Here is a 20,543-nt window from a genome sequence, read left to right as displayed (position 1 = left end):
GAGTACATTTGTATGATATTGGAAAGTTTTTGGCTTTGAATTTGTTCGTGCTCGATTATTAATGTTACAAGTGTTTTGAACTTGACTGAAGCATCTGAATACTTACTCTGCCTCTGAATAGAATAAAAGTGCTCTTATCTGCAGCTGTCAGATTAATGTGAAATGAAACAAAAAAGACTCCATTAAAGTACAAGTACCTCAAATATTAAGTACAGTATCAGTAAATGTACTCAGTCACGGTCCACTACAGAGGTTTTTGTTTGGTCGACCTCCATCGACTCACACACAGATACATAAAACATACACGTCGGCAGAATGAACCCTTTTTGTTACACAAATAGAGTTGCTTTGTATATCTTCCTCACACTCACAGAAGCATGTTAGGCCCTGAAAGCAATGCTTTTAGGGCGCTGGTGTAGAAAGGTGTTGGATCCTGTCTTTACAGGAGTACCTCTGGTAGAATAGACCTACTGGTGTTATTGCAAACCTGTGTTTCTTCCTTAGGAATGCCATGACTGCCTGTGTCTTACACGCTGTCTTCTGCGAGGCTTTTTACCTCGGAGAAGAGAGAGAAAATGTGCTCAGTGGTGTATAAAAGAGCTGAATCTGTACAGTGAGAGCCAAAGCAACCATGTTTTTCTTGTGCGGACAGAACATTTTGATAAACTGTCAGTTTGAGGTACTTTCTCTTAGAGCCAAATATTCTCATAAAGCATCTGTATACGCAGTAAAACTGAGGTGAAGCTGAGTGTTTTCTGGCAGTTTTATGACACCAACATGCACAAACTCGTGTCATGTAGATATTATGGTTTGCTTGATACAGGCATTTGAGGGCCATTACTGAATTTTTGGTTTGCAGCTCCCAGTGGTCGATTACAGCGTGTTATCACCGTTTTACAACAGCAGGCAGAGGCCGTGGTTTTCGCAGAGCACGGAAGATTTTATGTGTGACAACTCAGCTTTTATTTTTATGGATGTGTAAAAGCTGATGCCAATATTTTTTTGAAGTAAAGTTGCCAATAGTTGCCAGAACTTTGTGTCGATATTCAGTATCTCTACATTTGGCCAATTTCAAAACTATTTCTGAAAGCCTTTTTTTCTGTTCTGTGTCCTTGTGAAGATTAAAAGCAAATATGCTCACACGTGGAAATTTAAGAGTGTACACATATTTGTATTGCTAATCTTGTGAGCAATACGTACAAAAACCTTTCCTAAAGGCGTCAGTCTGTGCGTTTCCATGACAACTGTTCTTCCTGGTTTAATCTGATTAAAGGTTGGATCCTATTTCAGATGTCCATGTAAACACCTTATCCCAGTTGAAAAAGAAAAGTTTGGATTAAATTTAAACCCAAATAAAGTCACTGGTTTAATCCCCTTTTAATTACGGTCTAAATTCTTCCTGGACATGTAAAGCCTTTATTCCGTTTGGACTTTATTCCTTCCATTCTGCACATGCTCAGTGTCTTGTCCTGTGGCGATGACGCACACATTCTGCGCTGGTGGAAGAATATTCACTGCAGTCTAGTCTTCCCAAAGCGTTCCAGTGGAATATTCTGATGGGATCTACCAAAAGACTGGACAAAGAGCCGGATCAAGTATAGGGATGGTATGGCATGGTTATGGCAAGACAGAAGATTGACTAAAGAGAATTAGATTTCTCAAAGTCACTTACAAAAGACGACAAATCACCTTTAAAAAACTGGCTACATGGGACCATGGGAATGCAGTGACTATGCTAAGCTAAGCTAAGCTAACAGAAGGGCTGCCAGAACAACCCAGATAGCAAAAATCATTATGGCTTAAATCTGGCATGCCATTTGGCAAAGTTCTGGGCAGATGTACGGCCCAAAATAGGCAAGCCAAAATCCAACCAGAAGGAAGCCAAAATTCACCCAAAACTAATAGCGGACTTCCAAAATATAGCCATGATTGTCCCAGAAAAGCCCCAAATCCCCATAATCCAGCCAAAAGTAGCCAAAACATGCCATACCACCCCTGTACTTGATCCCGCTCTTTGCCCAGTCTTTTGGTTAACCACACATATGCCAGAACTCAGACATATACTGCTGGTGCCTCCATATCTATTATGGAGAACCTTAGTCATACCACAGTTAAGCCTAAAGGTTTTCATCAGTTGGATTTAAAAATATCATGTAACCGTACCCAGTGTGACCTTAACCTAAACTGAATCCATAGCTTTGGCTTAAACCACGTTTTCACATCCTTTCAAAGAAATGAGGACAAGTTCAAATGCTTTTACTTTGCAAATATGTCCTAAAAGTCAAATAGGAATCTGAAACATTAATAATATTGACATACTGCCTCATTACTGTGCAAAGTAGAACACGGTTGCACCTTTGCACTGTCCTAACCCTCACCTCTGCGAAGTCTTAACCTAAATTCTGTCATTGCCCACAGATTTGTGTCCCTGAAAACTCTTCTAAAGCCATTAAGACAAACACCTTCTTCTGTTCCTTTTTTCTGCAGATAGAAACCCTATTGCAGGTGTTCTGATGCTATTACAGCTGAAAAACATAAGAAACAAAGAGTGTGTTAGAGACACGCAGTCAAACATGGTGATTTGTTCCCCCTAGGGTTCGTATTTTATTCATCAGGACTTGATGCATCCAAGTATAGGATCATTCGGTTTTGGCACCTTTAAAGATTTCATTTTCAATTTGAACAACACATTAAAAATCAAAACAAACAAAGAAATGACTAAGGCTGTGTGAGTTTTAAAAATAAAATACATACATACATATATTTATATATTTATAAAGAAATCAACCAAACATTTAAAAAAGCAGTTTTGTTCAATGTAGATTGTTTGGTTTGTTTCACAAAAGCAATAAGATAAAATGAACAAAATAAATAAAAAAAAACAAAAAACATAAGAAAAGTACACATGAAAACATTAATACTTTAGCTTCTTCGCTTTTTTTCCCCTTATAATTATTAACCTTTAAAACTTAAGTTTCTCAAGAGCAGATTTGCTGTAATTTTATAGCATGCATTAAATTTCTGAAATTGTGAGTCACTTAGCTTCTCTTGTACTATTTCATATTTATTAACTTGTTTTTATTTTTGTGTTTGGCGTCCTCTTCTTTTCCTTCCCCCTCTGCTCCTTCCTTTTTTATTTTGTAGAAGTCGCGTTTGGAGTCTTTTGCTTTGTGACCTTTGACCCCTTTGTTGGCTCTTTCTGTGAAGGGGTGCGACTCTTCCATTACGACCCCCCACCAAAAAAGAAAGCGAACAGGGACTGAGAAAAAGACGAGAAGGTTCTATTAAAAGAATAGATATTATTCTACTGTTGACTGTCTGTATCTGCCTCTGGTGGCACCTTTTCTTGTTCTCAACCTTCAAATGAACAAATACTAAAAGAGTCTTTTCTCGTGTTACCAACAGCACTTGGTTTAGTTAACTTGTTGTTTTTTTTTGTTTTTTTTTTTGCTTCAGTAAAGTCTGTATCTCTTGATTATTAACGTAATAATTTATTTATAAAAGTAATACATATATATAGTACCTTTAGAGATTACAGATTGGGCTAATTCTTACTGAATCCCAAGCTGTAACAATTCACAGTTTTAATGCAAAAAATGAACAAATGAGTCAATAAATAAAAGAGGTGTATATCTGAGTGGTGGGCTGGCTGAGGGGGAGCTTGACCTGTTGCTCCAACCAAACTGTGGCGCAAAACTGTCAAACCAAAGGGCTATGAAATCATGAAACCAATTCTTTGTCTCATAAAGGCCCACCCCTCCCCACCCTGCACACGCCCCCCCGACCCCCACCCCCTGTTCAGGGCCCCGGACCTCATAAACAAACCCTGCGCAAAAAATGACACTCTCTCGGGACAACCTGACTCATTCTCACTCTTCTGCCATTCAGTCCACGATCTCAGCAGACTTGTTGAAACTCTCTCAACAATGGTAATGGAAAAGTCATGCAGCTGAACAAAAAGAACAAATGTCTATAAACATGGAAATCCATCTTCTCCTGGGGCGAACTGGACCCACAGGGGTTCCCGTGTCTCCTGGTCTCTTTTCTCCGCCGGCTGGCCTGGCCTAAGTCGCCTCCCTCATACAGGAGTGGTGCGGCGGTTGGCTGTGTTGGTGTGGCTGGAGTCTTTCAGGTCCTTCTGGATGCAGTTGTGGACTTGCAGGAAGTTGTGGTCCCTCTCAGAGTTGTAGGTGGCGGTCGGCGTGCCGGAGGACTTGAGGGTGTCTCGGGGCAGCGTGTACATGGAGATCTCTGTGGATGGCAGCGCGCTGAAGCCCTTGAGGCCCACCGGTGAGGCGTCACGGGAATGTGATGGGTCTGTGGAGCGGGAGGAGGAGCGTGAGCGGCGTCTGTAGCGGTAGCGGTAGCTGGGGATTCGTGTTATGGCCGAGCCTTGGAGGTAGTCGGCTGCGCGCGCCCCTATCCGGAGCTGTCGATGGCGGTCGATGAACATGTGCACGGCCAAGACGCCCACCATCTCAGCCATGATGAAAGAGAGGGCGCCGAAGTAGAAGGACCAGCCGTAGGAGTAGCTGTTCTTCTTGGAGTCGCTTTTTGAAGGGTCCCCTGCGTTGGCTGATATGTACACAATGATCCCAATGATGTTGCTCAGGCCTGATGGGATCGATGGGTAGCGTACCACAGGAGAATGGTGGGTTATGGGTAATTAATGAGGATTGGAGAGGGGAGGAAAGGGCAAAGAGAAAAAGAAGAAGACTGAGCTCATTGTAGAGTTATTCTCGGTATATGATAAAGTTAACATGCTGGATCATGCCACAAACGCTCAGAGCGGATTCATGCATTCACTCATTTTAGTTCAGTTCCACATTCAGCCCAATGTGACCTGCAGTGGGCCGAACCAGTCAAATATTAACAGTACAATTATATGTAGGGATGCACCGATACCACTTTTTTTCAGACCGAGTATGAGTACTTACATTTGAGTACTTGCCGATACCGAGTACTGATCCTAGTCCTTAATAATCCCATTCCAGTTGTTAGTTCCTTTTGTAAATGTGCTTTACTGTCATTGTCATTAGTCTGACTGGAACAAAGTGCTGCTACTGACATTTAATGTGTTGGAATGAGCGTTTGTCAGTTAATCCACCAGGGGGCGCCGCTCTGAATTAACCATACTGGACAAATACCACGAAGAAGAGGAAAGTTTAATGAGAAGAAGAAGAAGAAAGTCAGTAATAACAAACCTGTAGACGACAGAGGGAACACTACTGTGATACTAATGTTAGTGTTTTCTCTGGTAAGGTTTAAAAGTTTAGCTTCAGCAGGAAGAGAAAAGACAAATGAGTGAGAAGTTTGGTTTTCACTTCCGCTGGCGGCGGTCCGCACCGCTCCGTACTCCCACTGGTATTCTTTGTCTGGGTACTCATCCTCCATCAGCTGGAAAACAGATGGAATGTACGCAGAGGACGGACAGAACGCTGCGTCTGTATCTGTCTGTGTCTGAACGGTACTGTCAGTCAGTGTTACTTTTATCACCATCATTTATTTGGTTCCATCTCCACACTCTTCACACTCACACACATTATTCCTCCTCCTCGTACCTGCTGCACTGAACTGGGAATGTCACATGGACAGAAGTGGTATTGGCGCATTTGTATCGGATATGTTTTACGAGTACGAGTACACACACTGAGTATCGGAGCCGATGCCAATACTCGTATCGGTGCATCCCTAATTATATTATAATAATAGCTTTATTTCTATAGCACCTTTTAAAAACAATGTTAACAAAGTGCTTCTGACAGACAAAGCAGAGGGCACAACAGCAGGAAGAAGCAAGAAAAACACTAGAACAGAAGCAACACAATAAGACAAATAAAAAAAATAAAATTAAAAATTAAAAGGGACAAACATCACATGAAAGCAAGTCTATAAAAATGTGTTTTAAGAAGTGATTTAAAAGATGTCAGTGATTCCTCAGCCTTATCTCCTGGGGCAGGTCGTTCCAAAGTCGAGGGTTCCTGATGGAAAAGGCCTGGTCACCCTCAGATTTAAGCCTGGACTCTGGAACAGCCAGGAGCCCTCTGCCCCCCCCCCCCCCCGCAGACTGGCTCCTAGTCAACTACCATCTCATCTATATAACTAGGGGCCAGACCCATTCAGGCTTTAAAAGTGATCAGTAAAATCGATCAGGTTATGATCGATTTTTTCAGGTTATGATCAGGTTTACATCTACAAAGTTTCCTTAAAGGTCTGAAAAACATGAACAACTTGAATCGTCTTAAGAAAAACAAGTGCAATTTTAACAATATTCTGCCTCAGTTTATCAATTTATCATTTACACATGCATGTTACAATCGCACAAAACATTTAGTAACAGGCAGAATATTGGTACAATTGCATTTACTTTTCTTAACATATTTCCGTTTGTTCATGTTTGTTCAGGTTATTCACATTTTTTGTAAACGTATAGTTTGGTAATGTGAATATTTTCATGTAATTTTACTTCTTTACACCAAAAAATGAAGAGAAAATTTGGGGTTGTCATTATTTATAAGTTATTACTATTATAACTATTACTATTATTAATGTTCGCTCTTATTATGAGATGTTACGGAAAGCAATTTTGAATTTTTTTACTGCGTTTAAGTCGTTCTAGAAATGTTGTGATTTTTACAGTTGTTAACTCTGACTTTTATACTGATTCTACACTTGTTAAATACTGACACCAGCTTCTTTAGACTTGTTATCGAAGATAGGGTGTGTGCATGTGTGACGTTTTTTACATTTATAACCCTTTTTATTATTTTTTTAATGCTCATTATACTCTATGGACTGTAATTATTTACATTACATTACATTTACATTACTGCTCTGACCCACTTGGAATCTAATTGGACTGTATGTGGAACCTGAATTAAAATGACTTTGACACCATTAATCTTAATAATCTTAATAATCTTCAGTGTAATTTTTCACATTTCACAAATTCATCCCGTGGACCGGATTGGACCCTTTAGCGGGCCGGATTTGGTCCCCGGGCCGCATGTTTGACCCCACTGCACCATACAGTGTACCATGACTGATATTAGGTCCTAACATCAGCCTCAGGTCTTGATGCAGATCATTTGAGACAAAGCATAAAATCATCCAGGCTGGGGCCGTGTACTGGGGCAGACTCATCATATACAGTACATACAGTCTGACTCCTTAGTTTAGTCATGCACTGAGAAATATTTGACATGGTAAATCTGGGAGGACAGATCGCAGGGAAACTGTGTCAGGGACAAAATATTTTTAGAGTTAAATCCCACTGGGTAGCTTTTAGCCTCGCAACAGGAGCAAGAAAAAAGAAAGAAGACAAAGAAGGAAGAACTGGGAGATCTGGAGAGGACCAACACAACAAGACAGGGCGCCGCTCATGTGGTCTTTGACTCTATGTGGAACCAAAAAGTGCAGAAGAAGAAGGGAGTAGGAAATGCAAAAATACTAATTCTGTTTATGCCAAGGTTCTAATAGTTTTGGATTTTTCATTAAGTTTAGTTTTATTTAGTTTGGACTTTTTTTTTCTCCAATTCAGTTCATTTTAATTCGTTTTTAGAGCAGGTTTGATAGTTTTTATTAGTTTTTGTTATTTTCTAAATGCTAAGCTTTGGTTTAGTTTTAGGTTTTTTTTTTTATATCTTTTCTCTTCTTCTCTGTCGTCATATTCCAATAAATCCCAGACAGGACTCTGCTGCTTTCTCCCAACTTTAGTCTCCATGTTTCCAGGTAGAGTGGGGACCAGAAGACGACTGGAAACCACAAGTGAACACAAGTGACGGACCAGTAAATATCATACGGTGTCACTAGCTAAAATTGCTAGAGGGAAATAAATCGATTTCGTATCAATCTGATATTGACAAAGACAAAAACGAAGGGAATTTTATCCATAATTTTTATACATTTTAATTAGTTTTGTAAACACACAATACAGTTTCAGTTAATTATCTTTTTTTTCTTTTAATTATAGTTTTTATTTGTTTCAGTTAACGAAAATGTTTTTACAATTCTAGTTTTCGTCATTTCGTTAGTTTTCGTTAGTGATAATATCCTTGGTTCAGACCACACTAGGGGGCAACGTAGAGTTCAGACCAAGGTTCTAATAGTTTTGGATTTTTCATTAAGTTTAGTTTTATTTAGTTTGGACTTTTTTTCTCTAATTCAGTTCATTTTAATTCATTTTTAGAGCAGGTTTGATAGTTTTTATTAGTTTTTTGTTATTTTCAAAATGCTTAGTTTTAGTTTAGTTTTAGTTTGTTTTTTTTTAATCTCTTTTCTCTTCTTCTCTGTGGTCGTATTCAAATAAATCCCAGACAGGACTCTGCTGCTTTCTCCCAACTTTAGTCTCCATGTTTCCAGGTAGAGTGGGGACCAGAAGACGACTGGAAACCACAAGTGAACACAAGTGACGGACCCTTAAATATCATATGGTGACAGCAGAGAAAATTAGAGCGAAATAAATCAATTTCATATCAATCTGACGTTGACAAAGACGAAAACAAAGGGAATTTGATCCATAATTTTTACACGTTTTACTTAGTTTTGTACGTACACAATACAGTTTCAGTTAGTTATCTTTTTTTTTTCTTTCAATTATAGTTTTTTATTTATTTTAGTGAACGAAAATGTTTTTACAATTCTAGTTTTTGTCATTTCGTTAGTTTTCGTTAACGATAATAACCTCGGTTTATACTCAACAATAAGAAAATTCATTGAATTCTGGGAACTACTTAGTGAGTGGTATGACTTCAGATGGTTCACTACACTTGTAAAGTTGCTGATTTAACTATTAATATAAAAAAAAAACAACAGCAAGTATTTGCACTGAGTATGAGATACTTAAATTATTCCTAGTGACATGCTCCAATAGAGATCATGTAATATAACTCTGTATGGTTTTTATCTTTTCTGTAAAAAGCATATATTGTTAATCTAAGTCATATTTATGGCCAAATTGTGATTTTTGCATAACTTTACTCTCCTAACACTGCTACTTCGTTTTGCATCATTGGCTATGACCTGAAAAAATATGACTTAGAGATTAAAAGATTAAAATACTTTGAACGAAGTGATTAATATAATTACATTAACACTGTTTAATGTCAGTATTTGTACACAGCTCCACCAGAAAAAGAGTGATCCCACTGTTGATTTACTGATGACTGATGATAAAAAAAAAAAAAAAAACCTTCTTCAGATTTATAAATTTGGTGCTGATTTTGTTCACTGCTGCTGATGTACTGGTTAGAGGACATTAACTGAATGAACTGGTCAGCTGAGATCATTCTTATGATTCAGAATTCAAGAAATACAAAGATTAAAAAAATAAAAGGAAAACCCTAGTACTATGACAGCACCATATTTTATGTTAAAACCTGTTGCTTGATACCATTAACAAATAGTATTTTTGACTAATCTGACTAAATTTACAGGACAAAATAAGATTCATTAACCCTTTCATGTATGAATTATGACAGGGCTGTCAGAGTCAGTTCAGTTCAGTTCCACATTCAGCCCAGTGTGATCTGCAGTGGGCCAGACCAGTAAAATAATAATAGAGAAAAAAATAAAATTATATTATGATCAGCTTTACATCTACTAAGTTTCCTTAAAAATCTGAATAACAATGAAAAAGTTGAATTGTCTTAAGAAAAACAAGTGCAGTTCTAGCAATATTCTGCCTCGGTTTATCAGTTTATCATTTACACGTGTGTTACAATCACACTAAACATTTAGTAACAGGCAGAATATTGGAAAAATTGCATTTACTTTTCTTAAGACATTGTCATTATTTATAGGTAATTATAATATTTTACTGGTTCTGACCCACTTGAAATCTAATTGGACTGTGGACCTGTGAATTATGAGAACATTAATCAAGATTTTTTTCTTTATTCCTCTTTGGGAATTAAAAAAAAACAATGCGCTTATTATTATTATTATTGTTATTATTATTATTATTTTATGAAGCTATTTTTCATGGAGTTGCAAAAATGTCCACCTAGCTGGATACCATGTGTTTAATTTTTGAAGCAAAGAAACATGTATTTAGTGATTTACTGTGTGAAAACTATAAAATAAAAACATTAAATGCTGCTCATTTGATATTTTCTCATATTTTAACATACACTACAAACAAAAAATTATGGATATTTTTAATTTTTGGGCTATTTTTTTTTCAGTTGGGATTCTTGCACAATGCTTTTTACTTTTTTGTGTGTGAATTGAATTGAAACACATGTTTTTTAATGACAAGACATAGTTTTATTTATAAATGGCAAAAATGACAAAAAAAAAAAAAAAAATATCCTTAATTTTTTGTATGTAGTGTACTCTAATACTAGTCATTACACATTTCATGGACATAATATGGCAAAAAAAAAACAACTTTTGTCGTTAATTACAGTCTAATAACAATAACAAAGAATTGATTTACACTTTGACGTTAGATCGGGTTTATCTAGAACAGCAAAGTTACAGTCATGTTTTCAATGTCAGTGTATTATTATGGGATGGTGCATTAGTGTCCACTGTGTTGGCTGATATGGAACTAAAACAACAAAACCCATGAATATACAAGAGAACCGCTGCAGAGGAACTGTCCACTGGAGTGACCAGTATGCATGAAAGGGTTAATATGTGAAACATTTCTGTCATGTGTTGGCATCAAATGAGCATGGAAGTGAAAATTTGCAGCTGGAATATTTTTGAAGGTTCATAATAGTACTTTCCCTTAAATAGTCATTTTTTTATACCGTTCTATTGACATTTATTTTAAGCTTCTCATAATGATTCGATTCCATATTCTATGGGATATGTTTTGATATTTTTACATGATTATTTGTGAAGATACCGTATTTATATTCACTGACTTGCACCATATTGCACTTGAGATCATGCTACCACTACTTCTGCAATATATATGAGGGTGCAAAACAGAAGGAGATCCAAGGAGTTAAAGTGGGATTATGTTGGTTTTATTTTGTCTTACTTTGTTCTTTGTCACCAGTCTGCAGATGCATGCACTATAAACTGACGCTTACCCTCAAACGTGCTAACTTCTGTTGAATTTCCACGGGCCTTGACTCACCTGCAGACACAAAAAAGATCCCTGCGCTGAGGATGATGTTGTGGCGTGACTTGTAGAACTCACTGGCAGCTATACACAGGCCTCCCATGAAGAGCAGGATGACGCTGAGGATGGGGAAGATGCTCGAGGCTCGTACCGCACCTGGACCGGACAGCGACGGGGGGGGGGGGGGGGCAGGAGGTGAAAGGAGAATGGGATGTGTAGAGGCGAGTACAGAGATGGAGGAATTGATGAGTATAAAGGAGAAAGAGAAGGAAACAAAGGCAGAAAAGCACATTAGAATCCATTTCAGCAGCTGCTTGTTGTGTGCGAGCACATCCTAATCAACACCCCATCAGGCCTGTGAAAGACTCCATCAACACTATCTAGTGAGTGTGTATCCCCACAGTGAGCCTGTTACCAAACCTTATGTAATCACACTGCTTCACTCTCTCTCTCTCTCTCTCTCTCTCTCTCTCTCTCTCTCTCTCCCCCTCACTCAGCACACTTATTATCCACAGACCACAGAGCTAACTGGCGGCTCTATGTAGCATCATGTGAATGGCAGACAACGAAAACGCTACAGGGCTCTGGCATGTATACGAGAGAGGACGCAGTGCAGAGGAACCAAGTGCCCTTGAAAAAAAAAAAATAATAAAAATGAGTCCTCATGGCTCATTGTCAAGTAGAGATGTAACGATTACCGGTATAACGATAAACCGGGGTAAAATTGCAGACAGTATTACTGTTTAAATTCTAATTCTCATGATAACCGGGTTTGATTACCACATGTTTAGGGGAAAAAACATGTTTAGGGGAAAAAAGTACAATTATATGTAGGGATGCACCGATACCACTTTTTTCCAGACTGAGTACTAGTCCTTAATAATCCCATTCCAGTTGTTGGTTCCTTTTGTAAATGTGCTTTATTGTCGTTGTCATTAGTCTGACTGGAACAAAGTGCTGCTACTGACATTTAATGTGTTAGAATGAGCGTTTGTCAGTTAATCCACCAGGGGGCGCCGCTCTGAATGAACCATACTGGACAAATACCATGAAGAAGAGGAAAGTTTAATGAAAAGAAGAAAGTCAGTAATAACAAACCTGTAGACGACAGAGGAACACTACTGTGATACTAATGCTGCAGCGTTTTCTCTGTAAGGTTTAAAAGTTTAGCTTCAGCAGGAAGAGAAAAGACAAATGAGTGAGAGGTTTGGTTTTCACTTCCGCTGGCGGCGGTCCGCACCGCTCCGTACTCCCGCTGGTATTCTATGTCTGGGTACTCATCCTCCATCAGCTGGAAAACAGATGAATGTACGCAGAGGACGGACAGAAGGCTGCGTCTGTATCTGTGTGTGTCTGAACGGTACTGTCAGTCAGAGTTACTTTGATCAGCCTCATTTCTTTGGTTCCATCTCCACACTCTTCACACTCACACACATTATTCCTCCTCCTCGTACCTGCTGCACTGAACTGGGAATGTCACACGGACAGAAATGGTATCGGTGCATTTGTATCGGATATCTTTTACGAGTACGAGTACACACACTGAGTATCGGAGCCGATGCCGATACTCGCATCAGTATCGGTGCATCCCTAGTAAATATTTTCATAATTTAATGTTTTTTGCACTAAATCAAAGAGAAAAAATTGGTGTTGTAATTATTTATAGGTTATTAGGATATTATTTTTGAGTTCGATGCCCTAACTTGCACTTTGCAAATTCATCCTGCGGGCCAGACTGGACCCTTTGGCGCGCCGGTTTTGGCCCCGGGCCACATGTTTGACACCTGTGATGTAGATTAAACTACAAATATTATATAATTAGTTCAAATGAGATCAGCCTTAAACATATTCAACAGTATGATCCAACATTCACATTTATGCAGCTGTATGAATCAGAAAAGGCAGATTTAAGAGTAAAACCATGACATAGATCGTGCTCCATACTTTGGCTTTTCATAATTTAGGCAGTTTGTAGGTTAATAACAAAGTTATTTCTTCCACCACTGCTATCTTGTGAGTTCATATTTGCTTTTTGTGCTTTTGGACCTTTTGTGTAGACACTCAATCAGTAAATCTGTTTTAGATGATTTAGTTCATTTTTGGCAGGACACAAGTGTTCAGATTGTTAATTTCCACAGTTCTGGCCCCATCGAAGGGATTTTCTTTTTTAATTTGGAGAGCTTTTCTCCTGTCAGGCAATCTGTGAGGATAGCTTTGATTAAGAAACTTTTTTGGAGCGCATTTACTGTATTGGAGAGGCAATGGTGTGTAGATCATGTCCTTGGAAAGTTTACATGGACACATGTATCGGAACAGGATTTGGATATTTTACTCATCATTAAATTCCATTATACTTCAGGAGTTTGGAGGCGTTTTAAAATGTGTTATATCATAGTCGTTAGAATATTGTCAACATCTCTGGCTCACATTTACAAGCAGAAAATGTAATTTATATTAGAAACATATGGTATATTGATACTCCAGCAGCGACAGTATATATAAAAGTATATATAAAAAAAAATAAAAAATTGTACTTTATGTTTATGTTTATGCATTTGGCAGACACTTTTTTCCAAAGCGACTTACAGGGGAAAACCAATTAAATCACTCAATCAATCAAATTTTATTTATATAGCACCAGATCGCAACAAAAAAGTTCTCTCATGACACTTTATATATAGAGTTGGTCAAAAACCAGACTCGAAGCCAATTTACAGAAACCCATCAGAATCCTCTTTAAGTTTAAATTATTCAGAAATGTTGAACTGAGATGGTAGATGTGTTTTTGTTGTTGATGTTTGGGTTTTTTTTGTTATTATGGTGTGAATGCTCGATGCTGTACACATTTAAGTTGATGTAAGCAGTGTATTAGTTGAAAAGGATAGGCAAAAAAATAAGCTTTAGCTTCTAGCTTATTCGTTTTTTAGTTTTTATGTTTATTACGATTGATGTACTGAGTACAATGACTGATGTAAAACTAAAAATTCATTCATTCATTCATTCATAAAATCCTGACCATTTCAGCACACACCTAGTTTTACTTTTCACTTTTACTGGAGTAATTCCACAGTGTGTTAAGTAGGGATGGAACCATATGAAAATTTCGTATCACGGTTATTGTGACCAAAATTATCACGGTTATCATTATTATCATGGTATTGTTGAAATGTGCTCAAAATGTTCAAAAAGTACTAATACACACACTGAAATAATTTAACCAAATTGTGTTTTGAAAAAAACAAAACAACAGAAATAACAGACACAATGTACTTTCTGTTGCAGAAACATTGAAATATTAACATGTAAATATCAAACATACAAATGTGCATTACAGATGGAACCTTATGGCCCTAACAGATATCTGCACTAGAGGTGGGAATTAATAGGATTAGATCAATATCAATGCCATGGTCCATTCTGCTTATCAATCCAATTCCTTATCAATTCTCCTATTGATTCCTGAGTGTTTTTTTTGAGTGGGAAAAAAAGTAGTTGGAGAGATCAGAATGGAACTGGTGTGACCATTTTCATATCAGATCATTCCCAATGCCACACATATACACTATTATACACACACCAACAGAAAGGTTCCAGGTTCCTTTATTTGTACCTGTGGGTAGATTTGTTTTGCAGTCGAGGTGATTGCTTTGGTATTACAACAAGACATACACTGAACATGTAAGACAGGTACTGGATGGAGCTTACAGACAGAACAAAAAGACAGGACAAAAAGTGCTCAGTGTTCCACCATACGTCAGTACAGCAGCGTGGATAAGGAAAAGAATAAAAGAAATAAATAAGACCAAATAAATAAAAACAAGATACAATAGAACACAATAAAAACCCAGAGAAGATGAAAACAGTCTGCGATAAAAACCAGGATGAGAACATAAAATTAAAAAATTTGAAGTCACAATAATAACAAATAGAGCAAAGAAATAGAATAAATAACTAAAATAAGTAAATAAAGTACAATGTCACTATTTCTTCTTGAGCTCAGTGACGGCGACAGGAACAAAACTGTTTTTATAAACGCTGTGTCCTGAACCTGGGACTAAAAACCTGGAGCTGAAATTCACCCCCTAAAGGATGGGAGTCATTATTCAGAACTGATGGAACCATCCTCTGGACCTGTTTAGTGGACAGGGAGGCGGGACCAGACTGGGACTGACCAATCAGGGGACTGGACCATCTGACTATTGGATTCAGTGAGTTTCTCTGCAACTGACGGAAACACAATCATATTTTCCTGAACTGTTTAATGAACAAATGTAAATACGCTGAAAGAATGAGGATTTAAAAACATGTTAGGGTGATCTGCTTCTCCAGGAAATGAGCAGTGTCACCGTGATTTTCAAAGTGTGGTAATCGAACACGGTTATCATGATAATTAGAATTTAAACGGTCATACTAACAGTCTGCAGTTTTACCGTGGTTTATCGCTATACTGGTAATAGTTCCATCCCTAGTGTTCAGTAAAGGACTGGAGTTCTTCTTCCACCATGGCCCTCTTTTAGCCTCTAAACCCTTAAACTTTCATCACACTGGTTAAATTTTCACCACTTCACCTCATCTCCACATGCAGCAGCTGCCTCAGCACTTTTCTGCGCTTCTCCCCAAAGTGCTGACACCGGGCTGGGTGGCTCTGTTCTGAACCCCACCGGGGTTCCTGCCGGCCCATCTGCCTGCCTACCTGCTGCCATTCACCCCCCCCCCCTCCTTTGCTTTTCCCTAGCCAGAGCCCTACAGCGTGATGGCTGGCTCAGTGGGAGCTCCACGGTGAGCCCACAGGCGAGTGGATAGGCAGCAGCAGTCAACAGCTGCAGTGGAGGAGAGCGCCAAGAGGCGGCCACGGCTGGATGAACACTGGTCACTCACCCGCCGCTGGTTTTTCAACATTAACTGTACAAACAGTTACTGATGGGGCTGCTTCATGCTTCACATCAATGCATATATAAACAGATGGATAAATAATTTCCTTAGATTTGACACTTACAGGTAAAGCGTTCATCAGTTAAATTATGATCCACTAGATTAGGGGTGTTCTTTCAGGTTCCACATTCAGCCTGATTTGATTTCCAGTGGGTCGGACCAGTAAAATAATACCAGAATAACCTATAAATAATGACAACTGACAATTTATGTCTTTGTTTTAGCACAAAAAAAACGCATTAAATTATGAAAATACTTACTTTTATAAACTATCCAAAAAAAAAAAAAAAAAACCCTGAAAAAAATGAAATTTAAATTGTAAAACGTAAGAAAATTTAGTGCAGTTTTAACAATATTCTGCCTCCACTTCTCATTTCTTCTACTTAACTGAAGATTTTTTTTGTTTTGGCTTGAGTCAAGATTTTTTTTTTACTTAACTGAAGATTTTTGTTTTTTTTTTACTTAATTCAAGATTTTTTTGGCTTAATTCAAGATTTTTTGCTAAATTTGAGATTTTTTTGGCTTAATTCAAGATTTTTTTTACTTAACTGAAGATTTTTTTGTGCTTAATTGAAGATTTTTTTTACTTAATTGAAGATTTTTTTTTTTGCTTAATTCAACATTTTTTCCTTAATTCAAGCTAATTTTTTTTTTTTTTTTTTTGCTTAATTCAATTCAAGACTGTGGAATTTTTGCACTTGGCTAAAACATCCCAGGGACCGAACTGGACCCTTTGGTGGGACACATTTGGCCCCTGGGCCGCATGTTTGACACCCCTGCACTAGATCATGGCTCTCAAACTCCTGTTCTTTCAGGTTCCACATTCAGCCTGATTTGATCTGCAGTGGACTGAACCAGTACAATAAGAACAGAATAACCTATAAATAATGACAACTGACAATTTATGTCTTTGTTTTAGTGCAAAAAAAACCCCATTAAATTATGAAAATACTTACTTTTATAAACTATCCAAAAAAAAAAAAAGATGTGAAGACTAAAAATATGATGTATAACAGACTGTTTTTGTTTTTCCAATGTTGGAGCTGAACAGGGGTAACATCTTAACAAATACAGCAACTTTTATACAATAAATATCTATTATATCATTACTTAGCCTAAACCAGTGGTTCTCAATCTTTTTCTGTCGGGCCCCCCTTTGGAGCACGAAAATTCTCCGAGTCCCCCTCAACCCCAACAACATTGTACCTGTGGTGCAATTATTACTTTTATTGAAAGAAACATCAATATCATTAGAATACTTTTTGCTTTTCCTTGAATAATTTGTTGTGCAAATTAAAAATAACTTCGATTTTTGATTGAACAATATAAATGACCTCAACAAAACTGCTCCCTGAGACATTATTTTTCCAATTAAAAATAGGAAATGTGTAATTATCTTACAACTATGACAATAAGGTAAATTTTTTTGTAGAACAACAAACAAATTTTGGTAACAAAAATGAACATTTTAACAATATCAGTGGCTGCAATGAGCCCGTTTCCATTGCACATCTCAGAACATTAAAGTGCAAAACTGTACAAACTGTGCAAAACCAGAAACATTGCACATTTTTCTTTTCCAGTCCAGTCCTTGTCCTGTGTCCAAACCTAAACTCTTGGTCTAGTCTAGTCACAGATCACCGTGGCAGTAGATTTGTTTGTTGTACGTCCCTAAAATGAGTCCAGGGTGCTCCAACACTGAAACATTAGTTCCACCTGCTACATGTTCTAACCTGAAGAATAAAAACAAAACACCCAGGAATGATCCCATGCCCCCCCTGGAAAGCCTTCGCGCCCTCCTGGGGGGGCACGCCCCACAGTTTGAGAAACACTGGCCTAGACCTTTGACTTTTTGTACATAGTTTCAGCTAAACTACTGCATTAACACCTCCATGAACTTGATTCCACCGATCAAAAGTGACGACTGAAACTCCGCTTCCTGCTGTTGTGACAGAAATGACTGAGCGCTGCATGTAAGTGTTGAACACTTTTATGAATGTGTTTTTGACCTGACACTGTAGCGTCTGCGCTCTGTGTCCCCCCTGCCTTCATCACGGCGTCATTCAGCATCATCATGTGCTTATGCTTGTCTTTAACCTTGCCTGACACAACCCTGTGACTGAGCCCTGGCCCGTGTGATGAAGAACACTTTTACGTCGTTATTCCCCCTCTTCCATTTTTCTTTCCCGTCTCCGCCCGCCGCACACGGTCATCTCACCGACTTTGTCATCGAGCAAATGTCCCCTGTCTCATCTTTTCTTTGTCTCTTTTTTCCATTTCTCCGCCTCTGTCTCACTTAATTCTCACTCAGTCAGAGCACAAGACAATTCCAAAGATAAAGTGTCGTCTCGCCCTCCCCCTGTCTTTCTCCATTTCTCCCCCCTCTCCCACTTGTCTCCTTGGCTGGACCGTAGGGGATTGTGGGGTTTAGAGTTACCGCTGGGGTGGGTTGATTAAATATTAAGTTGTCCTGAGAGTTGACCCTGCTCCTGTGTCCCACTCTGAACACATCAGTCTTTCTAAATTCCCCTCCGTCCCTCTCTCCCGTTAACCCTGAAGGTATTGACACGGCCATTCGCAGCACATTACCTGGGAGAGGGCACCGGGGCTCTTTTTCATCCGTCAGCTTCATTTACAGAGACAAAGGAGGGATAGAGGGCCAGCCAAATTTATTGATTGTTGACAGTGGGGCTGTTAAATAGTGCGGGATCTCAAGGTGACACAAAAGTTCAAGAAACCTCAGAGAGGCTCAGTTGCAGCCAATTTGTGGCCCACACAAAGCCTGAGAGGGGTAAAACTGCTCAAGTGTTTCACACTTCCCTAGACCATAAAACTAGAGCTGCACGATTAATCTAATCACAGTGTCAACCTATGCAATTACACAACTGCAAAAAAGTGCATTTTAATTCAATAATAAAATGAGCTGCATGACTGTGAACATGCAAACCTCTGTTTGTGTGAAACCTGAATATTCTCATAAAAAGACTTCAGTTACGCACAGTCATCGAGATGTATTTTATGGTATAGCTGTAACTGATACGTTCATAATATACGAGGGAGAGTCAAAAAGTTCTCAGATAAATGCTATAATTTTTAAATGCGCAATGCACAGCCCAGCAATTCTACAAAGAAGGAATCTACTGATGGAAACACAGATTACAAAAGTGTTCAGACTCGAATGGAGCTTATGTAGAAAATGATAAATAAACTTTTTATTACATTTGTCTAGGAACTTTTTGACTTTCCCTCATATATTTAACACATACAATGCAGATATACAACATATAAATATCAAACTTTAGGACATTTATATTAAAAAGTGTTTTAACCCTTCCATGCATACTGCTCACTCCAGTGGACAGTTCTTCTCCAGCTGTTCTCTTGTTTATTCATGGGTTTTGTTGTTTTAGTTCCATATCAGCCAACACAGTGGACACTTATGCACCATCCAATAATACATTGTAATTCATACCATTACTGTAACTTTGCTGTTCTGGATAAACCTGATTTGCACTAACATGTGTTAAATCAATTGCTAATTGTTATTAGACAGTAATTAACAGTTTTCTTAATCAAAAAGGTTTTTTTTGCATATTGTCTGCATGAAGTTAGTAATAACTGGTATTAGAGTATGTTAAAGTGTGAGAAAACATCAGATTAGCTGCATGAAAAATGTTTTTATTTCATAGTTTTCACGCAGTATATCACTTTCTGATGATGGGTTTTAAATACATGTTTTTTGCTTCAAAAATTAGTGTCCAGCTGAGTGGACATTTTTATAACTCCATGAAAAATAAGTTCATAAAAAAATTTCAATTGCATTGTTTTTTTCATCCTCAAAGAGGAATAAAAACACTCAGGAAAAGAAGTCAGCTAAGGTTCTCATAATTCATGCATGAAAGGGTTAATTAGTTGCCAAGTACAGAATCTCTACTAGGACAAACAACAGATTTGTAGGCTTTGTTTGTATTCTGTTTTTGTTTTCTCTGTCTGTGAGAAGTGCTCTATAAATAAAATTTGCTTAATTACTTACTTACTTGTTGGTAAACCTGTAAGTTATTATCACCCCCAGTTCCCCCTAGTTCCCCTTCGGCAATTAAAAAAAAAAAAAAAAAACTGAGCCATAATCACATGACTGAAATATCACCACCATTAAGATTTGAACTTCTCCAAACAACACCACCGTTCCTCTCACCTGTTTCTAGTCTGTAAAGGTGGATGTGTGAGTGTCTGATCTTTTTGGTCTGATGATGTTTAATGTTCCCATATATAACCTCTGGAGTCACTTATTCCAAACCACATGCAGCAACTTCAAAACTTATCGTGGTGGAATGTACGTGCACATGTTATGTTCCAACAAAATGTGAAAATACCTCAACCACAGACAAACCAAACGAACTGTGAGACAAAAGAATCAGGAAGTTCCAAGTTCTCACTTCCAGATTTTAAGACGCAGGTGTCAAACATGCGGCCCGGGGCCAAATCCGGCCTGCCAAACGGTCCAATCTGGCCCGCGGGGTGAATTTGTGAAAAA

At 38.1% G+C, this 20,543-nt stretch overlaps 1 protein-coding gene across 1 annotated transcript in view; it reads right to left on the bottom strand.

Moving 5' to 3' along the window:
- Positions 1 to 3,791: 3,791 nt before the first annotated feature.
- The window catches only part of cacng2a (calcium channel, voltage-dependent, gamma subunit 2a), a 162,581-nt gene continuing 145,829 nt past the window's right edge, over positions 3,792 to 20,543 (bottom strand). Inside the window, exons 3-4 of the mRNA XM_030140582.1 lie at positions 11,093 to 11,233; positions 3,792 to 4,614 (exon numbers count right to left, since the gene is read on the bottom strand). Of these exons, the coding sequence (XP_029996442.1) occupies positions 4,079 to 4,614; positions 11,093 to 11,233 (677 nt within the window). The 3' untranslated portion in view covers positions 3,792 to 4,078. The remainder of the gene's footprint in view (positions 4,615 to 11,092; positions 11,234 to 20,543) is intronic.

This window comes from Sphaeramia orbicularis, chromosome 8 (assembly GCF_902148855.1).
Source record: "Sphaeramia orbicularis chromosome 8, fSphaOr1.1, whole genome shotgun sequence".
NCBI classification, from domain to species: domain Eukaryota; kingdom Metazoa; phylum Chordata; class Actinopteri; order Kurtiformes; family Apogonidae; genus Sphaeramia; species Sphaeramia orbicularis.
Note: the sequence above shows the minus strand (reverse complement) of the source record. Positions and strands in the feature narration are given on the sequence as shown.